Here is a 21,937-nt window from a genome sequence, read left to right as displayed (position 1 = left end):
CTATTTCAGATATATGGTTTATATGTGTGTTTTACCTTGTGCACTTAATGATCATTTATTTTTGAGACCTTAGAATACTTATAATGAATTGATTTTAGAATGCTGTATTATTTTACTGTTGTTAGCCGCTCTGAGCCCGGCTTTGGCTGGGGAGGGCGGGATATAAATGAATTTGTTGTCGTTGTTGTTGTTACAGTAACTAAATCTTCTATGTGCCTTACCCACCTTTGCTTCAAACCTATTGCATTGCTCACGCAGGCTGCTCTATATACTGTATAAACATGCAGCCCATCCAATACAGATGTGGGGGGGCGGACACCTGTAGTCATTTCAAATCGCATTTTAATAAATTGCTCCTGCGATCAGTATGTATGTATGTATGTATGTATGTATGTATGTATGTATTTATTTATTTATTTATTTATTTATTTATTTATTTATTTATTTATTTAAGCTACGTAAACGATGCACAGAGCGGTCTAGAGACACACCAGAAAATAATACAAGATGCGAGATAAAACGAGCCCAAACCCCGCGAGCCCTGAAGAGGCCAGCGTGAGTTCGGAGGAATGTCCCTTACCCCGCCCGGTAACCAAGCCGGATGCCGGCTCCTCCGTGCCTCTGAGGTCTCTGGGAAATGTAGTTTTTCCATTCAAAGTCGTGGGCAAAGCGGATCCCGGCAATTGCAGGTAATGGGAGTGGGCGTGGAGCGAATTGGGGGAAGTGCGATGGTGGTGGGAAGGGGCGAGCCAGGAGGGTCGGGAGCGGCAGCGGAGAGCTATAAGGGAAAGGGCTGCTGGGGGAGGAAGGGAAAAGAGCAAAAAAAAAAGGGAGAGGGAACTTGCGCTTCCCAGTCTAGGTAACTAAAATGGTTTACAAACGCATCCTTTTAATGGAAGCAATGAGGCTCAGCTTTTTTGAAAAGTGCAATCGATTATATGAATGTTTCCTAACATCACCGGCCCAAGACTTTGGGGGAACATGGAGTGGGGGGAAAACCCAGCCATGTTAAGTTTACAACAAATGTAACTCCTGGCACCCATTAAAGAGTATTTTGGGGGCTTGTCGTGGGTTCGCCGCTTTTTCCTACGAATTTTGGGAGTTGTAGTTATGCCAGGAGGTCAAGGGGGCGCCTATGTAGACCCCTAGCCATTGCTATGTTGCTATTTCCAGCGTCTCTTGCAGGAAGCCACCGGGGTTGGACTAGAATTGTGGCTGCTAAGAGCCCATAACGGACCAGGAAGTCTCTGGTTTCCTTACTGGCTGCTGTTTCGCTCTGTTGCTTAAGTTTAGGCCAAAGGGAGTGCCGGATTTACATATAAGCTAAGCAAGCTATAGCTTAGGGCCCCACTCTCTTGGCCCCCCCAAAAAAAAAATTAAAGGGGAAAAAAAACCTGGATATACATTTCCAAAATGTAAGATAAAAAACAAATAAACGGAAACCTACATACAGCAACAGTGTTTTGTGTTGTGTATGGACCTATTAAGGACATGGGTGGCGCTGTGGGTTAAACCACAGAGCCTAGGTCTTGCCGATCAGAAGGTCGGCGGTTCAGATCCCCGCAACAGGGTGAGCTCCCATTGCTTGGACCCTGCTCCTGCCAACCTAGCAGTTCGAAAGCACGTCAAACTGCAAGTGGATAAATAGGTACCGCTCTGGCGGGAAGGTAAACGGCGTTTCCGTGCGCTGCTCTGGTTCGCCAGAAGCAGCTTAGTCATGCTGGCCACATGACCCGGAAGCTGTACGCCGGCTCCCTTGGCCAATAAAGCGAAATGAGCACCGCAACCCCAGAGTCGGCCACGACTGGACCTAATGGTCAGGGGTCCCTTTACCTTTACCTTTATGGACCTATTAGGTCCATAAATTACCATATAGCATATATTCAACACAAAAAACAGCGGCAATTTGTTGTTGACAAAGGACAGCTGGACATATAAAAGGCCACATTACCTTCAGTAATTTAGGGCCTCATCAAACCTAAATCCAGCCCTGGCCAGAGGTTTTTAAACTTTGTGAGTCCACTGCTCCTTTGACCAACTACATTATTTCTGCATCACACCCTTTGGGGATCAGGAGCCCAGTTATGTCACCCCTTGCCTGCAGAGCGGGCAGCCCCTCACCCTTTTTCAAACACCCTCCCTTGTGGAGGGTTCCCTCAGCCTCCTCTCCTCTCCTTGGGAGTCCTCTGGGCAACCCCTGGTCTCTGAGCTGCCCCCCCCCAAAGAGAGAGTCTCCCCAAGGCACCATTCATCTGTGGAGCTTATAGCCAGGACTGATGCTGGCTATAAGCTCCAGGGCGCCTGAGATCACCATGTGGATGTGCATGCCTGGGGAATCATTGAATCTTGACTGTTGTCACACACTAATACTGCAGAATTCTATCTCTTATGTTTTATCCGCACAATCAGAATAAATTTCAGGAACCAAAATGCTTTTTCTGTGCAGCCTGAACAGGAGCAGTGAACGACGCTATACTTAATTGTTGCAGCTTGTCTTCACTTATCCCACCCCACTGCCCTGCTCACAGTTGTGGAGAATATTCTTATAAAAGGTCCGTGTCCCCATTAACAAAAAGAGGTCAGAATAGGCCAATATGTAGACTGCCACTGGATCAAGTGGCTTTTCTTCTTTTAAGTTCTCAGAGTTCTTAACCTAGCTCAAGTTAGATCTCTGAACTAGCCATATGTTTAACTGAGAATCAATCAGTCAGTCCATCATTTGAAAAACAAGACTTCAGAGCCATCTTGCCCAAAAAATGGCAACTAGACATTCCATTTTGTTTTGTTTTGTCTTTATGATTTTCAGTTTTAATACATTTCAATAATTTTACAGTCATTTTAACATTTTAAAACTCGTCTTCCTTCTCTTTCTGCGGTTCCTTAAATTTATTTTTTAATATTTTATGCATATCCAAATTAACTTAATTTGCTCATTTATTCATCTACTTTAATTATATACTCTTATAAAACTGTAGGTTATTACAATGATCCTGCCAATTCACTTATCTGTTTACAGTTTAATTGTAAATATTCAATAAACCGTTTCCATTCTTTTATAAGACATTTCATTTTGGCGACTACAGTATAAGTTTAAGGAGCCATTTGGCGCCTAGTTTATATACCTGAGTTTCTAACACTGGCTTGGGGATGATGGGTGTTGGGAGTTCAACAACAGCTGGAAGGCCACGGGTCCATTCCTGATCTACAGGAATGTAGATCTGGGGAAGATCTTCAGGTATTTGGAGTGAGGTGTCACCAATATGCTGATGACACCCAACTTCATCACTCCCTCTGAGTCAGGCATGGCAGACTACTAAGCATGCCCTGCATTTCCACATAGGAACAGTGCATTAAGCAGGGCTAGGAAATGGGGACATCATCATGTGACTATCATGTTGGAAACACGTATGCTTGTGGCAAAATATAGCCATGCATTCTCCATAGCTGTAGGGACAGATGCTAGAATGTTTTTGTCACTTGAACTGTGCCTTGGCACATTCTGATCACTAGACTCCATGGGACCTTGGTATGGTATCCAGAATGGAAATTAAGGCTTGTCCAGTGATCTAAGGAAATGGTAGGGTAAGCTGTACTCCACTAGATACTGAGGTCACCTGACTTAAAGAAGCTTGGATTGGAAATTGTGCTTAGAAAACATATCACAAACTGGAGGGGGGGGAGTAGTGTAAATCTGGTCTCTTCATGAAGGTAATGCCTAGAAAAACTACTAAGCATGTTTGTGGCAATGGGATGGAACCCACCTGCAGCATCAAGGCACCAGCTCACCAAGATTTCGCATTAAGCATTTCTTGTATCCTAACCAGTCTCCCCATCTTTTCCAGCTTCACCACTATGGAGGTATTCCACATCTCTGGACTCCGGTTTGCAGAGGTGCTTCAGACTAGCCTGCCTGGGCTGGAGGATTTTTGGCTTTGGATGACCTTCTTGGGTGACCCAAAGAGCGTCATCATCATTTATTTCCCTCTCGCTTATTTCCTGCTCGACCGGAAGGTTGGCGTCAAAGTCCTTTGGCTGGGCTTGATCTCAGAATGGCTCAACCTAGTCTCTAAATGGTGAGAGGAGAAAGCAAAGGTCACAAAATAAATGTTCCAGGCTTTAATAACCATTGGGACTCACTCTTGGTCTCAGGAAAAGGTTGGAGAAGCTGCCACCACGCAAGGCCAGTTGTCCATAGGTCCCAGCTGCTCCTGAAAGTGCACCAGGCCTCAGGAAAAGTTAACTGCATTGCCGCCACCCCCTCTTCTGATGTTAGTAGGCTAAAAGCATCCCTAAAAGCAGGGCCTGTTTCTGACACTGTCTCCTGGGCCTCTTTTCAAAACCGCCGCTCTAATTAGTAGTGAGCGGCTGCCATTTTAATTTCCCACAATCCCCTGAAGCCATGTTATGTCCAGGGCATTGTGGGAAATCAAAACGGCAGCTGCAAATCAGTGCTCTAAAGTCACTTCACCTTAATTGGGGACTTTTGGTTCGTGATCAAGTGTTTTTGTTAATTTCGATTCCTTAACAAAGTTCAGTTCTCTCAGTTTTGAGGATGCTGATTAGGCCTTGGAGCTACAGTGGTACCTCGGGTTACAGATGCTTCAGGTTACAGACTCCACTCACCCAGAAATAGTACCTCGGGTTAAGAACTTTGCTTCAGGATGAGAACAGAAATTGTGCGGCAGTGGCGTGGCACACCCTCCAGGTGGCCTGGCACACATTGCCAGCTTCTAACAACTGCCACTCCTTCCATGGCAATACAGTAGTACCTCAGGTTAAGTACTTAATTCGTTCCGGAGGTCCGTTCTTAACCTGAAACTGTTCTTAACCTGAAGCGCCACTTTAGTTAATGGGGCCTCCCGCTGCTGCTGTGCCGCCGGAGCCCGATTTCTGTTCTTATCCTGAAGCAAAGTTTTTAACCTGAAGCACTATTTCTGGGTTAGCAGAGTGTGTAACCTGAAGCGTATGTAACCTGAAGCGAATGTAACCCAAGGTACCACTGTACTGATTTAAATAAATATTACCATGGTACCAGGGTTGGCAGTGCTTGTGCATGTACGTAAAGGGAGATAACATGCAGGAGTTGCTGCCTTCCATTTATTTGTTTAAATAAGCTACATCCCACTTTACAATTCTTAAGGATTTTCCATACTAATTACTAAAATGTTACATACGTGTTTGTTTTAACAGTTCACAATGGCCACATAAGCCAGCCTTCTGCAACCTAGGTTCCCACCAGATGTTTTGGACTACAACACCCATCAGTCCCACTGATTGTGACTGGAGGATGCTGAGGCTCATGGGAGTTGCAGTCCGAAACATCTGGAAGGCACAAGGTTGCTGTTGGCTGGAAAAGCAGCTGTCGACAGTAAGAACAGCAAATAAAATGAAAATTAAACTTAAAAGCTCCTGGAACTCAGAAAGCATTGAATCCACTTGTCCCTTGTTATCTCTTAATATTTTGTTCTCCCTCTCCGCAGGTTTTTGTTTGGTGAACGGCCTTTCTGGTGGATCTACGAGTCTGGGTTTTCAAGGAAGGAGGAAGTCACCCTCCGCCAGTTCCCTGCAAGCTGTGAAACAGGGCCAGGTCTGTCACTCGAGAGAAGGTTCAAAACGTCAGTCAATCTGGGCTTCTGTGGTTGAAAAATGATTGGGGCCCTTAATTCTTTATGTGCGGCGATTGGTTTTGAGAGATAGGCAAGCAGTCTGTCCCACCAACTTAATTCAATACATTATACTGGGGCAGCATCTTTTGATTTGTTCACCTGCTGTCTTGGGGACAAATGAAAGGTTGAATTAGATGCTGCAATTCCTCTGCCTGCAATGCAGAAAGTATAGAAAGCCAGTGTGGTTTAGTGGTTAGAGTGTCAGTCTAGGACCTGGGAGACCAGAGTTCAAATCCCCACTCAGGCATGAAGTCAGTTATCTCTCAGCATAGCCCACCTCACAAAGTTATTGTGAGGATTAAATAGGGATGGAGAAAGAACTGCCCAGCACACCTTTGTCCATAAGAAACCAGCCGATGGTGATGGTTCAGCATTGAGTACCTGTTGAGGCCCATGGTCCAACTGCAGCTCATTACTAATCCTTGGAGCTTCTTGGCTCTGTTATTCCTCGCCGTTGCTGCCTATTCACTCACCCGCTCCCAAGTGAGCAGTGAGAGGAGCAAAAACGACCTCCCTGTGCCTTGTCCACTTTGGGCGATGGCACCGTCAGCCAATGGGTGGCAGCAGAATCAGTGAAGAGGAGAAAGACCCACACAAGGAAGAATGGGGCAGTGAGAACTTGCCCAAGGACCCCAAAAATACCTTGAAGCCGCGTTGCTGAGGACCCTCACACATTGCTTGTCTCAGTCATGTGGTAGTGATTCAGAAACTACAACTAACCCAAATTGCAGCTGCCAGATTGATAACTGGGAGCGGCCGCCGGGACCATGTAACACCGGTTCTAAAAGATCTACATTGGCTCCCGGTAGGTTTCAGAGCACAATTCAAAGTGTTGGTGCTGACTTTTAGAGCCCTAAATGGCCTCAGTTCTGCATACCTGAAGGAGTTTCTCCACCCCTGTTATTCAGCCCAGACACTGAGGGCCTTCTGGCAGTTCCCTCACTGTGAGGAGTGAGGTTACAGGAAACCAGGCAGAGGGCCTTCTCAGTGGTGGCACCCGCCATGTGGAATGCCTTCCCACCAGGTGTCAAGGAAATAAACAACTATCTGACTTTTGGAAGATATCCGAAGGCAGCCCTATTTAGGGAAGTTTTTAATGTTTGATGTTTTACTATGTTTGATGTTTTATTTTTATAATTTATTTATTTATTTTGTTTTTCAAATTAAAATTTTACAGAGATATATGAAACATAAATCATAAAAACAAGATTACAAGGAATCTCCTGGACTTCCATCCTCCCCTTTGTGGGTCCTATTATTAATTATTTCCTCCCACAACTTTTATGATAATCCAAACCCTTTACTTCTTCCATTATGTCCAGAATTCAGCCTTAAACTACAAGTGATATTCCAATCCTACTAATGATTTTAATTGTCTACAATGGTCTTTAAGATAAGTTATAAATTTCCCCCATTCCTTATTAAAATTTTGGTCTTCCTGATTTCTGACTCTTCCGGTCATTTTAGCCATTTCCGCATGTTCCATCAACCTCATGGTTTGAGGTTTTAATTTGTTGGAGGTTTTAATTTGTCACCCAGAGTGGTTGGGCAAACCCAGTCAGATGGGCGGCATATAAACAAACAAAATATGACCTTAAACTTTACTATGAATCAGCTGCATTTTGCTGGCTGAAAGAATGGCTGCTTCTTGAGAACACAGACATTTTGGATTTAGAAGGTTTCAGTAATGTATTTGGGTGGCATGCATATTTGTGGTATGATAAGGTCAAAGCACATAAAGCATTTAAAAACCATATTGTCAGGAAAGCATTGTTCAATGTCTGGACAAGATACAAAGACTTACTTGAAAATAAAACCCCAAGGTGGTTGTCACCGATGGAAGCGAAGGCTCAGAAAAAGCTCAATATGGAGGCCAAATGGCCGAAATATTGGGAGATTTTGGAACAAGAAGGAGATAAATTGAAATTGCAGAGCTTTGAAAAACTAAAAGACAAAGTGCGAGATTGGCTTCATTACTATCAAATAAGGGAGGCTTACAATTTGGACAAGAAAATTGGCTTCCAGGTGGAAAAATCAAAATTGGAAACAGAACTGTTAGATCCCAAAACTAAGATATTATCAAGAATGTATAACTTGCTGTTGAAATGGAATACTCAGGATGAAACAGTGAAATCTGTTATGATAAAAAAAACCAAAATATAATAATAATGAATGGAACAGGTAACATAAGAAACTGCCTTATGTCATGACAGACGTTGGTCCATCTAGGTAAGCATTGTCTACCCTGGGCAAGGAGAATCTGTGGCCTTCCCAATGTTATTCAACTGTCCAGCATCCCTGAATGTTGGACGTATTAGGTGGGGCTGATGGAAGTTGTAGTTCAGAAAACTCTGGAGGACCACAGGTTCCTGACATCTGGACTAGATGAGATCCAAAAGTCCTTCCAGCTCTAAAGTTATATGATATCCTTGGCATTAAATATCACACACCCACCTGGCAAAATGCTGGTACAGCTGTTTTGTGGCTCAGAGGCATGGAGTTTAGGACACATAGGGGCTAGTTGGGGTTCCACAAAATAAATTGCTTTGAAGGCCAGTTGCCTGCTAGCCTATTAGCTTTGCACATCCAAGCAGAAGGCAGGTTTGATTTCTTTCCAAAGCCTCCTTTCAGGCACAGAGTTATTAGCTGTGCAAACATTGGCGAATTCTTCTAGGCTCCTCAAACTCTGTTTATTGGAGCCACCTCAAGAAAAGTCTACTTATCGGCCTCTTTAGCTGGGAAATGTGGCTGAAATAGCGAATCAGTATGGCTTCTGTAGGGGTCTTTTTGGTTTGCTTCACTGACCATTGGGCATGCTGGCTAGGACTGATGGGAGGTAGAGCTCAACAACATCTGAAGGTCTCACAGAATCGTCATCCCTGATCTATAGATGTCGTGGTGGCATGCAAGCTCCACCCGCTTCACCGTTTTGATTGAAGAGCAACTGTGTGAAACTGATGAGATTGATAATGAGTTTGCTCAACTTGTGGGCTTCATGACCAGGCGAGCACATGAACTCAGGACCCCATCCATATTGTACATTTGAAGTAGGGTTGTCACCTTTGTTCTGCCAAAATAGAGGACAGGGTGAGGGTGGGGTTTCTTCTTAGAAGTCCACAGGTTTCCCATCCCTGCTTTGGAAGAATGGTGAGATAAACATGCCACAACTCAAGAAGCCCGAAAAAGAGCTTAAACAAATAAATAAGAGGTTCTCAAAGGGAGCTTAGTTGGGCCTCGAATGAAGAAAGATTATGTCCTTGCGGTTCGAACAAAGTTGAGTTATTGGCACATTTACAAATAAGAAATAAAAATTCCATGCCCACTTGTTGGACAGGAATAGTTGGCCAGCTCTCTCTCTCTCGGCAAAATGAAATGTTGGCTTGCGGTGGAGAAGATTGAATGCCACATCTGTCAGGAAGATCAAACTCTTGACGTAGAACGGAGCTGCTTGTTTGTGTACTTGGCTAATAAACTTAGAGCTGCTGTGAGGGAGGCAAATAGTTGAGGCCTGACGGTTTCAAGAGGCAGCACAAACTTTTGAGAAGCCAGCAGGCTGACTGTTCCAGGCTGGTTTTGTTTATTTTTTAATTTTTAAAAAAGGTTTTGGCAAAGGTTTCTGTGGATGTCCCATGTTTGCTTTGCTCCATTGTGATGGCCAAGCGCTGCATGGCTCTGAGGTATCCGTGGACCTTCAGGAATTCGCCTGAGACTTTTCTGAAATCGCCTGGGCTGGTGGTTTTCACTGGAACGCCTCCTGGTAATTCTCTGCTGGCGTTTGATTCGCCCCAGACCAGCTGCCAGCAGAGCAAGGGGGAGAACCTCCACATAGACCACCAGGCGTGTCTCCAGCCTTCCACCCCACCCAGGCCATAACTTGGGTTCCAGAGTTGGCAAGGACCGAAAGGACGACTCGTCTGTGGTTCGTCTGTTGCAAAGCAGGGCAGTCTCCCAAGCATGCTGATTAAAAGAGAGAAAGAGAGAGGGGGGGAAAACCCTAATCCAATGCCTTTTTTTCTGCAGGAAGCCCCTCTGGCCACTGCATGATCACAGGCACGGCTCTGTGGCCAGTGGTGACCGCACTGACCGCACGGATATCGCAGCACTCCAAAAGGTATGTCTCCGTATCTCGGCCACTCACATTCCCAGTCCTCCTTCCCTTTCCCCCTTCCCCTCTTACTTTACAATAGCATAGTATACCTTATTTATTTAGTTATTTATTACATTTGCACTTCGCCTTTCCTCCAAGGAGCTCTTGGGTCTTTCCACTTCCCCTCTTTTTCTCCCCCTCAAAGCAACCCAGCGAGGCAGGTTAGCCTAGGAGCGACTGGCGGTCCAGTGTTAGAAACTTAGATATACAGTGGTACCTTGGGTTACATACGCTTCAGGTTACATACGCTTCAGGTTACAGACTCCGCTAACCCAGAAATAGTACCTCGGGTTAAGAACTTTGCTTCAGGATGAGAACAGAAATCATGGTCCAGCGGCGCGGCGGCAGCGGGAGGCCCCATTAGCTAAAGTGGTGCTTCAGGTTAAGAACGGACCACTGGAACGAATTAAGTACTTAACCCGAGGTACCACTGTACATTTGTTTACACTATCCTTTATAAAATTGCATTTTAACCTGTATTTTAAATTGGTTCTCCCCCCCCTATTATGTTTTTACTGTGTTTTTATTGGTGTTAGCCACCCTGAGCCTGGCTCTGGCCGGGGAGGGCGGGGTATAAATTATATATATATATATATGTGTGTGTGTGTGTGTGTGTGTGTGTGTGTGTGTGTGTGTTGGTGCATAAAATCAAAACAGGTGCAGTGAATTTCTGAGCTGACATTGGATGGGTCGGTCAGTGGCATGTGCCAAGAGGTAGTCAACTTGGGCCCTCTAGATCAGGTATAGGCAAATTCAGCCCCCAAATGTTTTGGGACTACAACTCCCCCCATCCCTAGCTAACAGGACCAGTGATCAGGGATGGTGGGAATTGTAGTCTCAAAACATCTGGAGGACCGAATTTGCCCATGCCTGCTCTAGATGTTGTTGGACTACAACTCCCATCAGCCCTAACCTTGAGCTTCCTCAGGAAAATAAAGGTAAAGAATAAATTTGAATAAAAATAAATAAAACCCCACTCTCCTCCCCCTTTTTTTTTTTGCCTCTTACAGCTGGGTCGTGAAGGCCGGGCCCTTTACAGTTTATCTCGTCTTCCTGCTGGCTGTAGGCCTCTCTCGCATCTTCATCCTCGCTCATTTCCCCCACCAAGTCGTTGGCGGCATCTTGACAGGTGAGTACACTGTGGCGTCCGGCGGCCATCTCCGCTGCCTGTGCTTTGATATCCCAGCATCCTTTGCAGAAGGGCCTTGCTTTGTCTCTTCATGAGGACCGTTAACAGTGCTATAGGTCCAGTTTAGAGATGAACGTTCCCCCCCCCGCCAGGCTCAGAAACAAACCACAGAGGCTTGTGGGAAACAATCCTGAATGAGGGAAGAGGTGACCTCGGACCGCTCAGAATTTCTCCTCTGCCTCAGATCCAAAGATTTCCCAGTCGTGATTGCAGAAAGCTTTTTCCTTCCCTCTTTAATCAGGCCGCTGAAATCAAGAACGCTCGAGGGGCAAAAAGGGTTAGGCGTACATGTGCCAAAGGATCTGTGTGTAAACTCCAGTTCTGGTACTGGGGAGGTGGGCAGGAACCCAGAGGGACATTGGAGGATGGATGGCGGCTAACAGATTGAGGTTGAATCCTGACAAGACAGAAGTACTGTTTTGGGGGGACGGGGCAGGTGGGTGTAGAGGACTCCCTGGTCCTGAATGGGGTAACTGTGCCCCTGAAGGAGCAGGTGCGCAGCCTGGGAGTCATTTTGGACTCACAGCTGTCCATAGAGGTGCAGGTCAGTTCTGTGTCCAGGGCAGCTGTCTTCCAGCTCCATCTGGTACGCAGGCTGAGACCCTCTCTGCCCGCGGACTGTCTTGCCAAAGTAGTGCAAGAGTAGTGGTTATCTTCCGCTTGGACTACTGCAACGCGCCTCTACGTGGGGCTACCTTTGAAGATGACCCAGAAACTACAACTAATCCAGAATGCGGCAGCTAGACTGGTGACTGGGAGCGGCCGCCAAGACCATATAACACAGGTCCTGAAAGACCTACATTGGCTCCCAATACGTTTCCGAGCACAATTCAAGGGTTGATGCTGACCTTTAAAGCCCTAAAACGTACCAGTATACCTGAAGGAGCGTCTCCACCCCCATCGTTCAGCCTCGACACTGAGGTCCAGCTCTGAGGGCCTTCTGGCGGTTCCCTCATTGCGAGAAGTGAGGTTACAGGGAACCAGACAGAGGGCCTTCTCAGTAGTGGCACCCGCCCTGTGGGACACCCTCCCACTAGATGTCAAGGAAATAAACAACTACCTGACTTTTAGAAGACATCTGAAGGCAGCCCTCTTTAGGGAACCTTTTAATATTTGATGAATTATTGTATTTTAATATTTTGCTGGAAGCCACCCAGAGTGGCTGGGGAAACCCAGCCAGATGGGTGGGGTATAAATAATATATTAGTAGTAGTAGTAGTAGTAGTAGTAGTAGTAGTAGTAGTAGTAGTATTTCCTCTTAATTCTTCACCTTCCTGAGCCACTCCTTTGCATCTGGCTACCGTCGGGGGTCCTCTGGGTTCTAGTGAAAGCCAAAGTAGATCCTAAAATCTGCCTACTCCTGGCTTAGATATGGAGGGCAATGAGAAGAACCCAGCCATAGAATTGGGGGCTCTATGTTGCATTTTCCCTTTAATCACTTCTCTCCTCTCCCCCCCCCCCACGGTCTCTCACTGCCTGCCAGCGATCATCCTGGGCTGGCTGCTAGAATCCCGCGTCCCGCTAGAGAGGAAACTCAGCTTCTTCATGTGGGCCTCGCTGTCTCTCTTGCTAAGCGGCATCGTGACTTATTGGGCGTTGGTTGCTCTCGGCGTAGATCTCAGCTGGTGAGTTCCTTCTGCCAGGGAGATGCGACACTGGGCTGCAGGGCCATCCACGTGGACTCCTTTTTCCTCAGCGATGGCGGTTGCTGTTTTGTGCCTCCGACTCTACATTCCACACATCTCCTGCGCATGTTAACCTTTCATCTCATTGGCGTTGTGCATGGAGGTGCAATCTGCCTAGCAAAAGGATACCTGCATAGCTAGTGGCAGGTGGATTTTGGGGTCACATAGCTGGTTTTCTAAACGCCTCACACTGCTCCGTTTCTCCTGCCTCTTAGAAATACTTTTTCCTCAAAACGTCCCAAAATACGGCTATAGTCTCCAAAATGTCAGCTTAGCTTGGCTTCTCAAAATGGAGATGAAGAAAAGCACAACACACCCTCTGATACCAAGTTTCCTGGCTTCAGAAATCTTAGGATATCTCTTAAGACTATCCCAGGTGCTGGTTCCCTTACATTAGTGTTACATCCCAAACCTGGTCCGCAGCAAAGCTGTTTTTGGACTACAGTTCCCATCATCCCTGACCACTGGTCCTGCTAGCTAGGAATGATGGGAGTTGTAGTCCCCAAAACTGCAGAATCATAAAACAGAATTGTAGAGTGGTTCTTACCATTTTCAATTACATTTATATAGCGCCCTTTGCCCGAAGATTTCAGGGCGGTTCGCAAGATAAAAAATATAGGATAAAAGCACAAAATAAGAGAGTTAAAGCAAAAACAAAACAATAACCCCTGAAATATACTCGGAGTCGAGAGTGGATTTCATGCTCTTTATTCAGCTCATAGTGGAGGGAGGAATGGAAGTTCCCCCAAGATGTCTGCTTTATATACATTATTTACACAATGGGCCCCACGTGATTTGCTAATTCCAGGATTCACCTGTAGGCCAATCAGGTTGCGGATTCACTTCCACCTGGAGCTGGATTGGGTGGCTCCTGTGGACCAATCAGATTGCTGCATTCTGAATCCTATTGTTCTAGGACCAATCAGACTGCTGCCTTTTGGATCCTATCCAACTCAGTACATAACAACACCCCCTTCCCACAAACACATTTTAAAGAATATTAAGCTATTCTATGCACTATGCAAAGAAGTTCTTCTTTTTGCCTGCCCCGAATCTTCCAGCATTCAGGTTCATTAGGTGGCCCAGATCTCCAGTATTATGAGAGAGGCAGAAAGAAAGTTACTGTATTTTTCGCTCCAAAGGCTTGCGGATACCTTCCAGAAGCCTGGAGGGTGAGAGGGGTCAGTGCGCACCAACCCCTCTCGCTCTCCAGGCTTCAGCGAAAGCCTGCATTCGCTCCATAGGACGCACACACATTTCCCCTTCATTTTTGGAGGGGGAAAAGTGCGTCCTATAGAGCGAAAAATACGGTATTTTCCCTATCCACTTCTGGTATGCCCTGCATAATTTCATTCCCCTCTGCCTGCCTGACCTACTTGTTTCTCTTCCTTGCTCTACTCCCAGGTCCATCGGCCTTGCCACCAAGTGGTGCACGAACCCAGAGTGGATCCGTATGGAGACACGGCCCTTCTCGTCCCTGTGCCGCGACACGGCCACAGCCCTTGGCCTTGGCCTGGCCTTTCAGTCGTCGTACTACACCCAGCTCAAAGGCGAGAGGCCCGGCTGGCCCCAGAGGCTCTGCTGCGCCGCGCTGTCCCTCGTGGTCCTGCGGCTGCTGAGCGACGTGGCCCAGCCGCAGAACGTGGCTCTTTGGTACGGGCTGAGTTTTGCGAAGTATGCCATCTTCCCATGGGTGGTGATCGCGCTGCTCCCCAAAGCGTTCCACGCTCTGACCTCCAGCACGGGGCCGCCCCACAGAGAGTAGCCGGCAGGGGAGACATAGGCAAGGAAGCCCACAGCAACCCTTTGCTTTACCCTCAGGGCTCTGTTCCTCTCAGCGTGAGGTAAGATTTTTCCATCAGAGGAGAGATTTCCTCCAGGAGTAAAACGAGTCTGTTCACTCAGGCTGACCTCGTCTATAAAACAGCCTTACCAAAAAACCCACGACCTCCCCTTGAATCCCTTTTTGCCAGGTAGAGAATCCCATTTTTAAAAACAAACCACTGCACACTTTCCTGCTGTTTAATGGGTGTTGAGGCATTTTAACACCCCCAAAGATTTGATGTGACTGCAACAGCCCTTTCTACTGCATACCTATGGAAATAAGTTTCATGGACGACCGTAGGACATAAACATTGGGAGAATCGAACTCCCCGATTTCCCTCAAAGGGGAAACAGGCCACCTCATCACCCATTGCTTTCCACCTACCGTATTTTTCGCTCTATAAGACGCACCGGACCACAAGACGCACCTAGTTTTTGGAGGAGGAAAACAAGAAAAAAAATATTCTGAATCTCAGAAGCCAGAACAGCAAGAGGGATCGCTGCGCAGTGAAAGCAGCAATCCCTCTTGCTGTTCTGGCTTCTGGGATAGCTGCGCAGCCTGCATTTGCTCCGTAAGATGCACACACATATCCCCTTCCTTTTTAGGAGGGAAAAAGTGAGTCTTATACAGCAAAAAATACGGTAAGTCCCAGTTGCTTAGGAAGCACTGTAGTCGCAATATACTGGCACAGCCTTTAAGGCTGGCTAGCTAAGCCTTTGCCTCCCTTTAGTCGTTGTCGGCACATTACTTAGCCATCATGACTGTACGTGCATTAAGGAAATTAAAGAAACCCGCCAACTTGCTTGAACACAACGGATTAGCACCCCATCTTTCTGTTTTGCAAGCAACAGCCATGGTTTTAAAACAGTGTCGGCAATTGCAAAATGCCATACCGGCCTGGATTAGGGGGGACTGCCTTGGGATTTTGGGTCCAGCGCACCAGAAAAAGTGACTGGGTAGCATTGCCTAATGCAAGTGCGCAGAACCTGTGGTTCTCTTCCTGTTGCAGGACTACAACTCCCATCATCCATGACCATTGGTTGTGCTGGCTGGGGTTAAATCCAACGTAGGTTTCCCCATCTGTAGTCTTAAGATTTCCTTCCCTTTGTTTCTTCCAGTTTTTGCCAAAGCTTATCTATCTATCTATCTATCCAGTGATTTTTTTCCTGGGGGGACGCATACCCCTAAACATTTTGTGAATCTAAGTTTGGCCTCATTGAGGGGCAGTATTTCAATAGGAGTAGGAAAATGAGAGTACCCCTAGACATTTTTTTAAAGAAAAAAAGCACTGTATCTATCTGTCCTGAATATTGGTATCATAATAAAGTTTGCATTCACAGCTTGTCATGTCATTTGCCAGCACATGCTTTTGAGACAGCAAGAAATGGAATCTGAAGGAGTTGCTAGACTTTTTTTTTGTTTTTTAAAAGGAGCACAGGATATAGAAGTCTTTTATTAAAAAGAAAGCTGCTGTTGCAAGTAAGCTTTCACAGCATTCAGACTGTGTTTTGCGCTGCCTCCCTCCGCCTCTGGCATATCCACTAGTGAGAACTGTGGAAAAACAGACAGAGCTCACAGCCAAAGAAAACCAGTGGGGATTTATGGGAGTCCTGGGGCAAAATCTCACACGTGTACAAGTTTGGGGGAAGACTGGTGATAAACTAGCAGTGCATCCGCCCTCCAAATGTGGATACTTCTATATAGACAAAATGGCATACACAGGTGGAAGGTATTGGTAAGGCTAAGCCAGCTCAGTGGGCACAGAATACTGGATGACCGGAAAAACGTGGTGGGAGAAAGAGGAAGAGGGGGAAGGAAATGGAACGTTTTGATTTTTTTAAATTCCAAAAGAGTCATAAAGGTAAAGGGACCCCTGACCATTAGGTCCAGTTGCAGCCAACTCTGGGGTTGCGGCGCTCATCTTGCTTTACTGGCCGAGGGAGCCGGCGTACAACTTCCGGGTCACGTGGCCAGCATGACTAAGCCGCTTCTGGCAAATCAGAGCAGCGCACAGAAACATCGTTTACCTTCCCACCGGAGCGGTACCTATTTATCTACTTGCACTTTGATGTGCTTTCGAATTCCTAGGTTGGCAGGGGCGGGGACCGAGCAACAGGAGCTCACCCCATCGCGGGGATTCGAACCGCCGACCTTCTGATCGGCAAGTCCTAGGCTCTGTGGTTTAACCCACAGCGCCACCCACGTCCCTCAAAAGAGGCATAGGTTGTCTCTCTTCTGGTATCCCTAGCAAATCACCATCTCGTTTTTGTCCCCATTGTAGCCTTTGGAAGGCAACCTTAACAAACTATGTTTCCCTGGGTTCTTGGGGTATGTGTGTGTCATGTGGCTTAAATGCACGTTTGTGTACACTAGCAGTGTACACAAGTTGGCTTTTCTTGTTCTAGAAACGCCTCCTGCCTCAGAGGCGCGTGCAGTTTTTCTTTCTCTCTGCCAACAGCCGAACCAGGGACGATCCAGTGAAGCGAAACGGGTGGGATATTCAGGACAGACATTCACACATTTTAGCCGCTGGGTCCTGCTAGTCTGGGAAGTGGACACAAGACTCACATAGGGGGGGAAAAGCCCAGACAGCTCCTCCACACATCAATTCTACAACGGGATATTGCCAGAAACAATTTTATTTACACAAGGACAAACATTGGAACATATTACAAAATACTCAACTGAAAATTGTATCCAGAGCGAGATAAAACAGAGAGAAAGAGAAAGAGACAGAAAGCAGGAGGGAAAAAGCAGGAAAAATAAAATAAAATTACAGTTATTCCCACTAGTGGGGCATCTTTCAACATGAGAAGGGGGCTGGTTAGAGGATTGGTGTTGTGTTTTTTGACAAAGTCCCTCTTCCCCTCCATGAAAACAGCCCCCTTGGCAACTTAATACTGGTGTGGAATCTTCCACAAAACAGGAGCTGTAACGCACGCACACACACACAAACACACAACTTGTTCCATGCTGTTGTCCTAAAGACTCATGGCTTTTCGAAGGAGTTGCTACTCTTGCCCAGTTCTGACTTCCCACCCTCCTCCCACTAGAAATAATTAAAAAAAAAAAACCAAGATGAAAAATATGGCTGGTGGATATGTCTTCCCACCCACCCTAAAAAAAAAAGGAGGTGGAAAAATGTAGATGTGACAAGCCCTACCTGCGAGTTCTGCGGAACACACACTGCCTGACCTCAGATTTAGCTGGAGTTTCTATTGATCTGGGTGAACGAGCCATACAAACCCAATGGTGGGATTTCATTTGATACCTGCATTCACGAAAACCATGAACGTAAAAGCTACGTCGGTGCAGAAACAGGAGTACTGGACACAAAACATGTGCAGCTTGGATGGGCGGGGGGAATGCACATGAAAATCCATGGCTCGCCCTCTCCCCTCCAACATGCTGCTGCTGCTTGACATCCACATGTGGAAACCCCAGTGTGCAAGGCAGAGTTTAGCCATAGGGACAGAAGCAAGCATGCAGCCTTGCGCAGAGCTCTGGGCCTTCACGGCGGTTTTCCACAAGCCCCTTGGTGGACCTGCGAAAAGGAGATGTGGGTCAGGGAACTGCCTGCTAATGAGGACAAAGGAAACGCCTGCATCTCCTTTGTGGGTGGACAGGAAGGACTTGAGCACTCTGGGCGACTGCCTCTCTCTATGACCAGCCACAGACCTGACCACAGCAAACCCCACAGCCCTGATTCAAATAAGAGGCTTCCTCATTGTCCCTGCTCTTTATTACACCTCTGCTCCCACTTCATTCTGCACTAGCAGACATCTACCTTGGCTCGTGTCAAACCAGTGAGCCACCTTGACGGCACTTCAGCTAAGGACACTCATTGGGTTCAATCGGCAAAGGGGAACTTGCTGTTGGACTTCATCTCCCATCAGCATAGCCAATGGTGAGGGATGATGGGAGATGTAGTCCAATAGCACCTAGAAGGCTGCAGGTTCCCTGTTGCTGTGTTCAATTCACCGAAGCAGTGTTTCCCAAGCTTGGACTACAATTCCCATAATTCCTGCCCACCAGTCCTGCTAGCTAGGGATGATGGGAGTTCTAGTCCAAAAACAGAAAAGAGAGCGAAGTTTGGGGAATCCTGCACTAAAAACCTCACTGATTTCAGCGGGAACTATGTCAAGTCATGACGAACAACCTCACTGCAACTTAAGTCTGGATTCATGAGGATGAGGTTTCTCAAACACCATGTTTGAGCATCCTTTAGCTCTTAACAACCAAGACAACATCCTCATCCTGGTCCCATCAGAAAAAGGAAGGCGTGTGGGATACTTCAAGGTTCCTATCTGGAGGAGTGGATGAGGAGGAACTCCTCACAAAAGAATTTTGATTGGCTAATGACAGCGGCATTCAATATCAGTCATACAAAGGCCGTCTGCCATTGGTCAATACAAATTTTGGGCCATGATTGAGGGCAATCAGGAGCTAGGCCTGACCTAGTCAACCACTCCTATCTTTCTAGGACACCAGGCCTCACACCCAGGAACTTAGATCTTAGGTTAACTTCTCTATCCACAACCAGAATTCAAACTTGCAACTGGAGATGGGAGGGCAGGCCAGCAGCATATAAAGTGTATGTGGTTTTACAGCTTCATTCCAAGACCCCAAGGAAGGCTCCCTCAGGAAACTGACACAGCTCTTTAAAGAAGATAAATCCTCACTTTCTTCTTACAGTGCCCGAAATATCACCAAGAAAAGTTCCTTGATCCTCCAAAGGGGCATTTATGGGGGTATTTTAAACTGGGAGTGTGATGACATCTATCCAAACAAATCCTTGCATAGACACTGATCCGCTGTGCTTGCCCCCCAAAACCCCACACTTTTGCCGCTGATAGCAAGTGGTTCAAAATGTCAACTAGAGGGAAAACAGGCCAGTGCACTTATTCCAGGATTGCATCGGTAGTAATTTAATTGTTTTAACTGCTTTTAATGTTGAAGTTTAGGTTGCTGAAGCTTATCTAAAAGGATGGGCGTTGTTGCTGTTATTTCCACTGACTGAAAGTTGGAAGAGATCTAGAAGGCTGTCAAGTCCGATCTCCTGCTCAAAGTGGGGGAATCAAGAACCCAAAACTCTTTTGAGGTACAGTGGTACCTTTGTTCTCAAACTCAATCTGTTCCGGGAGTCTGTTTGACTTCCAAAATGTTTGAAAACCAAGGCGCAACTTCCGATTGGCCCTAGAAACTACACCAACAGCCGAAACAGACGTTCGGCTTCTGAAAAACGTTCGCAAACCGGAACACTTACTTCTGGGTTTGCAGCGTCCGGGAGCCGATTTGTTCGTCAACTAAGCTGTTCGGGAACCAAGGTACCACTGTATTTGAAGTGCACTTACAATTAATTAAGAAGTTTAATATTCAGCCCAAATTTACCCACCTGTAAGAAGTCCATTAGATCTAGTCCTCCCCAAGTAACAAGTATTTGCCCTTTTCTGTGTGACAGGCCTTCGTGTATTTGTAGCGTAATATCACAAATATCTATCTATCCATCTATCTATCTACTGTGAAGCTAGTGAAGATGTAGAGTGCAAGACCTTTGTGACAGGGGCGTGCAGATAGGTGCCTTGCGGGAGGCACTGCATCAAATTTCTGCAAGCTACACAATACAGATGCAAAGTCTGTATGGATTTCCCTGCTTCTTCACACAGCAGAAATGACAGCTTAGGCAAGCCATTCAGGGGACTTTGCTGAGCCATCTGCACTGGGGAGGCTGCAAAACCACACACCACATTGTACTTCCCTTTCACATCTACTGGGTGTTGTACATTTGACTAAGCATAAATTAAGGACAGGTGAAGATGTGTGTTACTATAGCAGCTGAATCATTATGGAAGCATAATCACTATTGTACAGAGATTTGGAAGTCCTTGTGCAGAATCGAGTTCACGGCAATCGGTTCTGCCATACTGTGGTGAACAGTGCTGATTGGCTTGTGCCTGGGTGTCACAAACCTTCCTCTGCTCCCATTGCCACAGCTGCTTTTCAGATGCGGTTCTTTTTAAAAAAATAAATATATGAAGCGAGAAACATTTAAACAGTGCTTTTTTTTCTATAAAAAATGTTTAGGGGTACTCTCATTTTGACGCAAGGAAATCACCATTTTATAGTTCAAATTGGGGGAAATAAATACAGAAAATGGATAAATACAGATTTAGGGGGTCTGCGTCCCCGCCAGAAAAAAAGCACTGCATTTAAATGAATACATGTTCACGCTGCTCTCGCTTTATTTCTTACAAAAAGACTCATCTGAAGACTGGAGGAATAGCAGAGCCAACTGAGCTTACTGTTCAAATCACTGATCTGTCAATGATAATTGGAAGATATTTGGGAAATACCAGGCTCCCTCTGGGGGGAGGTGAGATACTCACCCCATGCAAAGTCCTGTTTAAAGGTGCATCTGTCCACTCTAAAAGGTTCCAGGTGGAGATGTGGGAAGCTCTCAAATGTAAACCTACCCTCAGGAATTGGTCCCATCCCTGTTCTGGAGCAGTGGCGGCTGTTGCTCATTGAGGCAGAAGGCAGAGAGATCTGCAGGAGGTGGAACCACAGCCAACTCATTCTCGTTTTTTGCCCTGACCCTCTTGCCTGCTGAGTTTTACAAGGGCAGCACTGAGGCCAAGGAGGAGCAAAAAGTCGGGAGCACGGTGCCGCTTCTTGCAGCAACAGAGGGCTGCTACCACGAGAAAGATCTCTTCTGAAAGCCCAAGCAGAGCTATCTATGGGTGCTGAGCTGCTGAAGTCAGGTCATCTTATGGGATGGCCTTTTTAATAGGCATGGGTCACCCACGAGCCACGGCAGCACGTCTCTTGCTGTTGCACTTATTTGCTCATTATTTGGGGGGACAATTTATTATATACTGGTTTCATTTAGCTTCAGCGGTTTACAACGTAGGTTAAAACATCTTAAATAAACAGCAATGGTGATGATAACGGGTCTGGTGCTTCAGAAGTAGAGGGGGGGCGTCACCTGTCTTGCAATGATGACTGAGACGAATATATAAGGGTTTCTGGCGAGGACACATTTCACTGCTTCCCTCTCCTCCCCATATGGCTTATTTTTCCTCACTATTCCTGCAAAATGTACACCTGTGCATGTACATGGCTTAAAAAAGGTATGAAATTAAGAACTGATCAGAAGTTAAGGGGGAACACTGCCATATCTCTCACCGCTCAGTTTCATGCTTAGATGGTCCTCAGAATCTAACATACCACACTGGGTAATTTAACGACAGAAGTCTCTCTTTGCCAGGGAAGGTAAAAAGAACCCGTGGCGCTCCAAATGTTGTTTGCTGACGACTCCCATCATCCCCGGCTACTGTGGGAACCACGCTGGCTGGGGCTGGTGGGAGTCATACAACAACACAAAACCTGGAGGGACGCAGGTTCCTCCATCCCTGCTCTGCTGCA

At 46.4% G+C, this 21,937-nt stretch overlaps 1 protein-coding gene across 1 annotated transcript; it reads left to right on the top strand.

Moving 5' to 3' along the window:
• The first annotated feature begins 492 nt into the window (after window positions 1-492).
• Window positions 493-14,599, top strand: G6PC3 (glucose-6-phosphatase catalytic subunit 3). Its single transcript, XM_053361714.1, has 7 exons — window positions 493-689; window positions 3,843-4,073; window positions 5,481-5,587; window positions 9,687-9,777; window positions 10,824-10,942; window positions 12,486-12,627; window positions 14,092-14,599. The coding sequence occupies exons 1-7, from the start codon at window positions 508-510 to the stop codon at window positions 14,450-14,452; spliced, it is 1,233 nt and encodes a 410-aa protein (XP_053217689.1). The 5' UTR covers window positions 493-507; the 3' UTR covers window positions 14,453-14,599.
• The last annotated feature ends 7,338 nt before the right edge of the window (window positions 14,600-21,937 follow it).

This window comes from Podarcis raffonei, chromosome 13, assembly GCF_027172205.1.
Source record: "Podarcis raffonei isolate rPodRaf1 chromosome 13, rPodRaf1.pri, whole genome shotgun sequence".
Classification (NCBI taxonomy): Eukaryota; Metazoa; Chordata; class Lepidosauria; order Squamata; family Lacertidae; genus Podarcis; species Podarcis raffonei.
The sequence above is the reverse complement of the archived record's forward strand: the minus strand, read 5'-3'. Positions and strand labels throughout refer to the sequence as shown.

Coding starts and splice junctions, on each gene's coding strand:
- G6PC3 (XM_053361714.1), top strand. CDS start 508: ATGCGAGATAAAACGAGCCCAAACCCCGCGAGCCCTGAAGAGGCCAGC. Junction 4,074..5,480: donor CTCAACCTAGTCTCTAAATG/GTGAGAGGAGAA, acceptor CCCTCTCCGCAG/GTTTTTGTTTGGTGAACGGC. Junction 5,588..9,686: donor AAGCTGTGAAACAGGGCCAG/GTCTGTCACTCG, acceptor TTTTTTCTGCAG/GAAGCCCCTCTGGCCACTGC.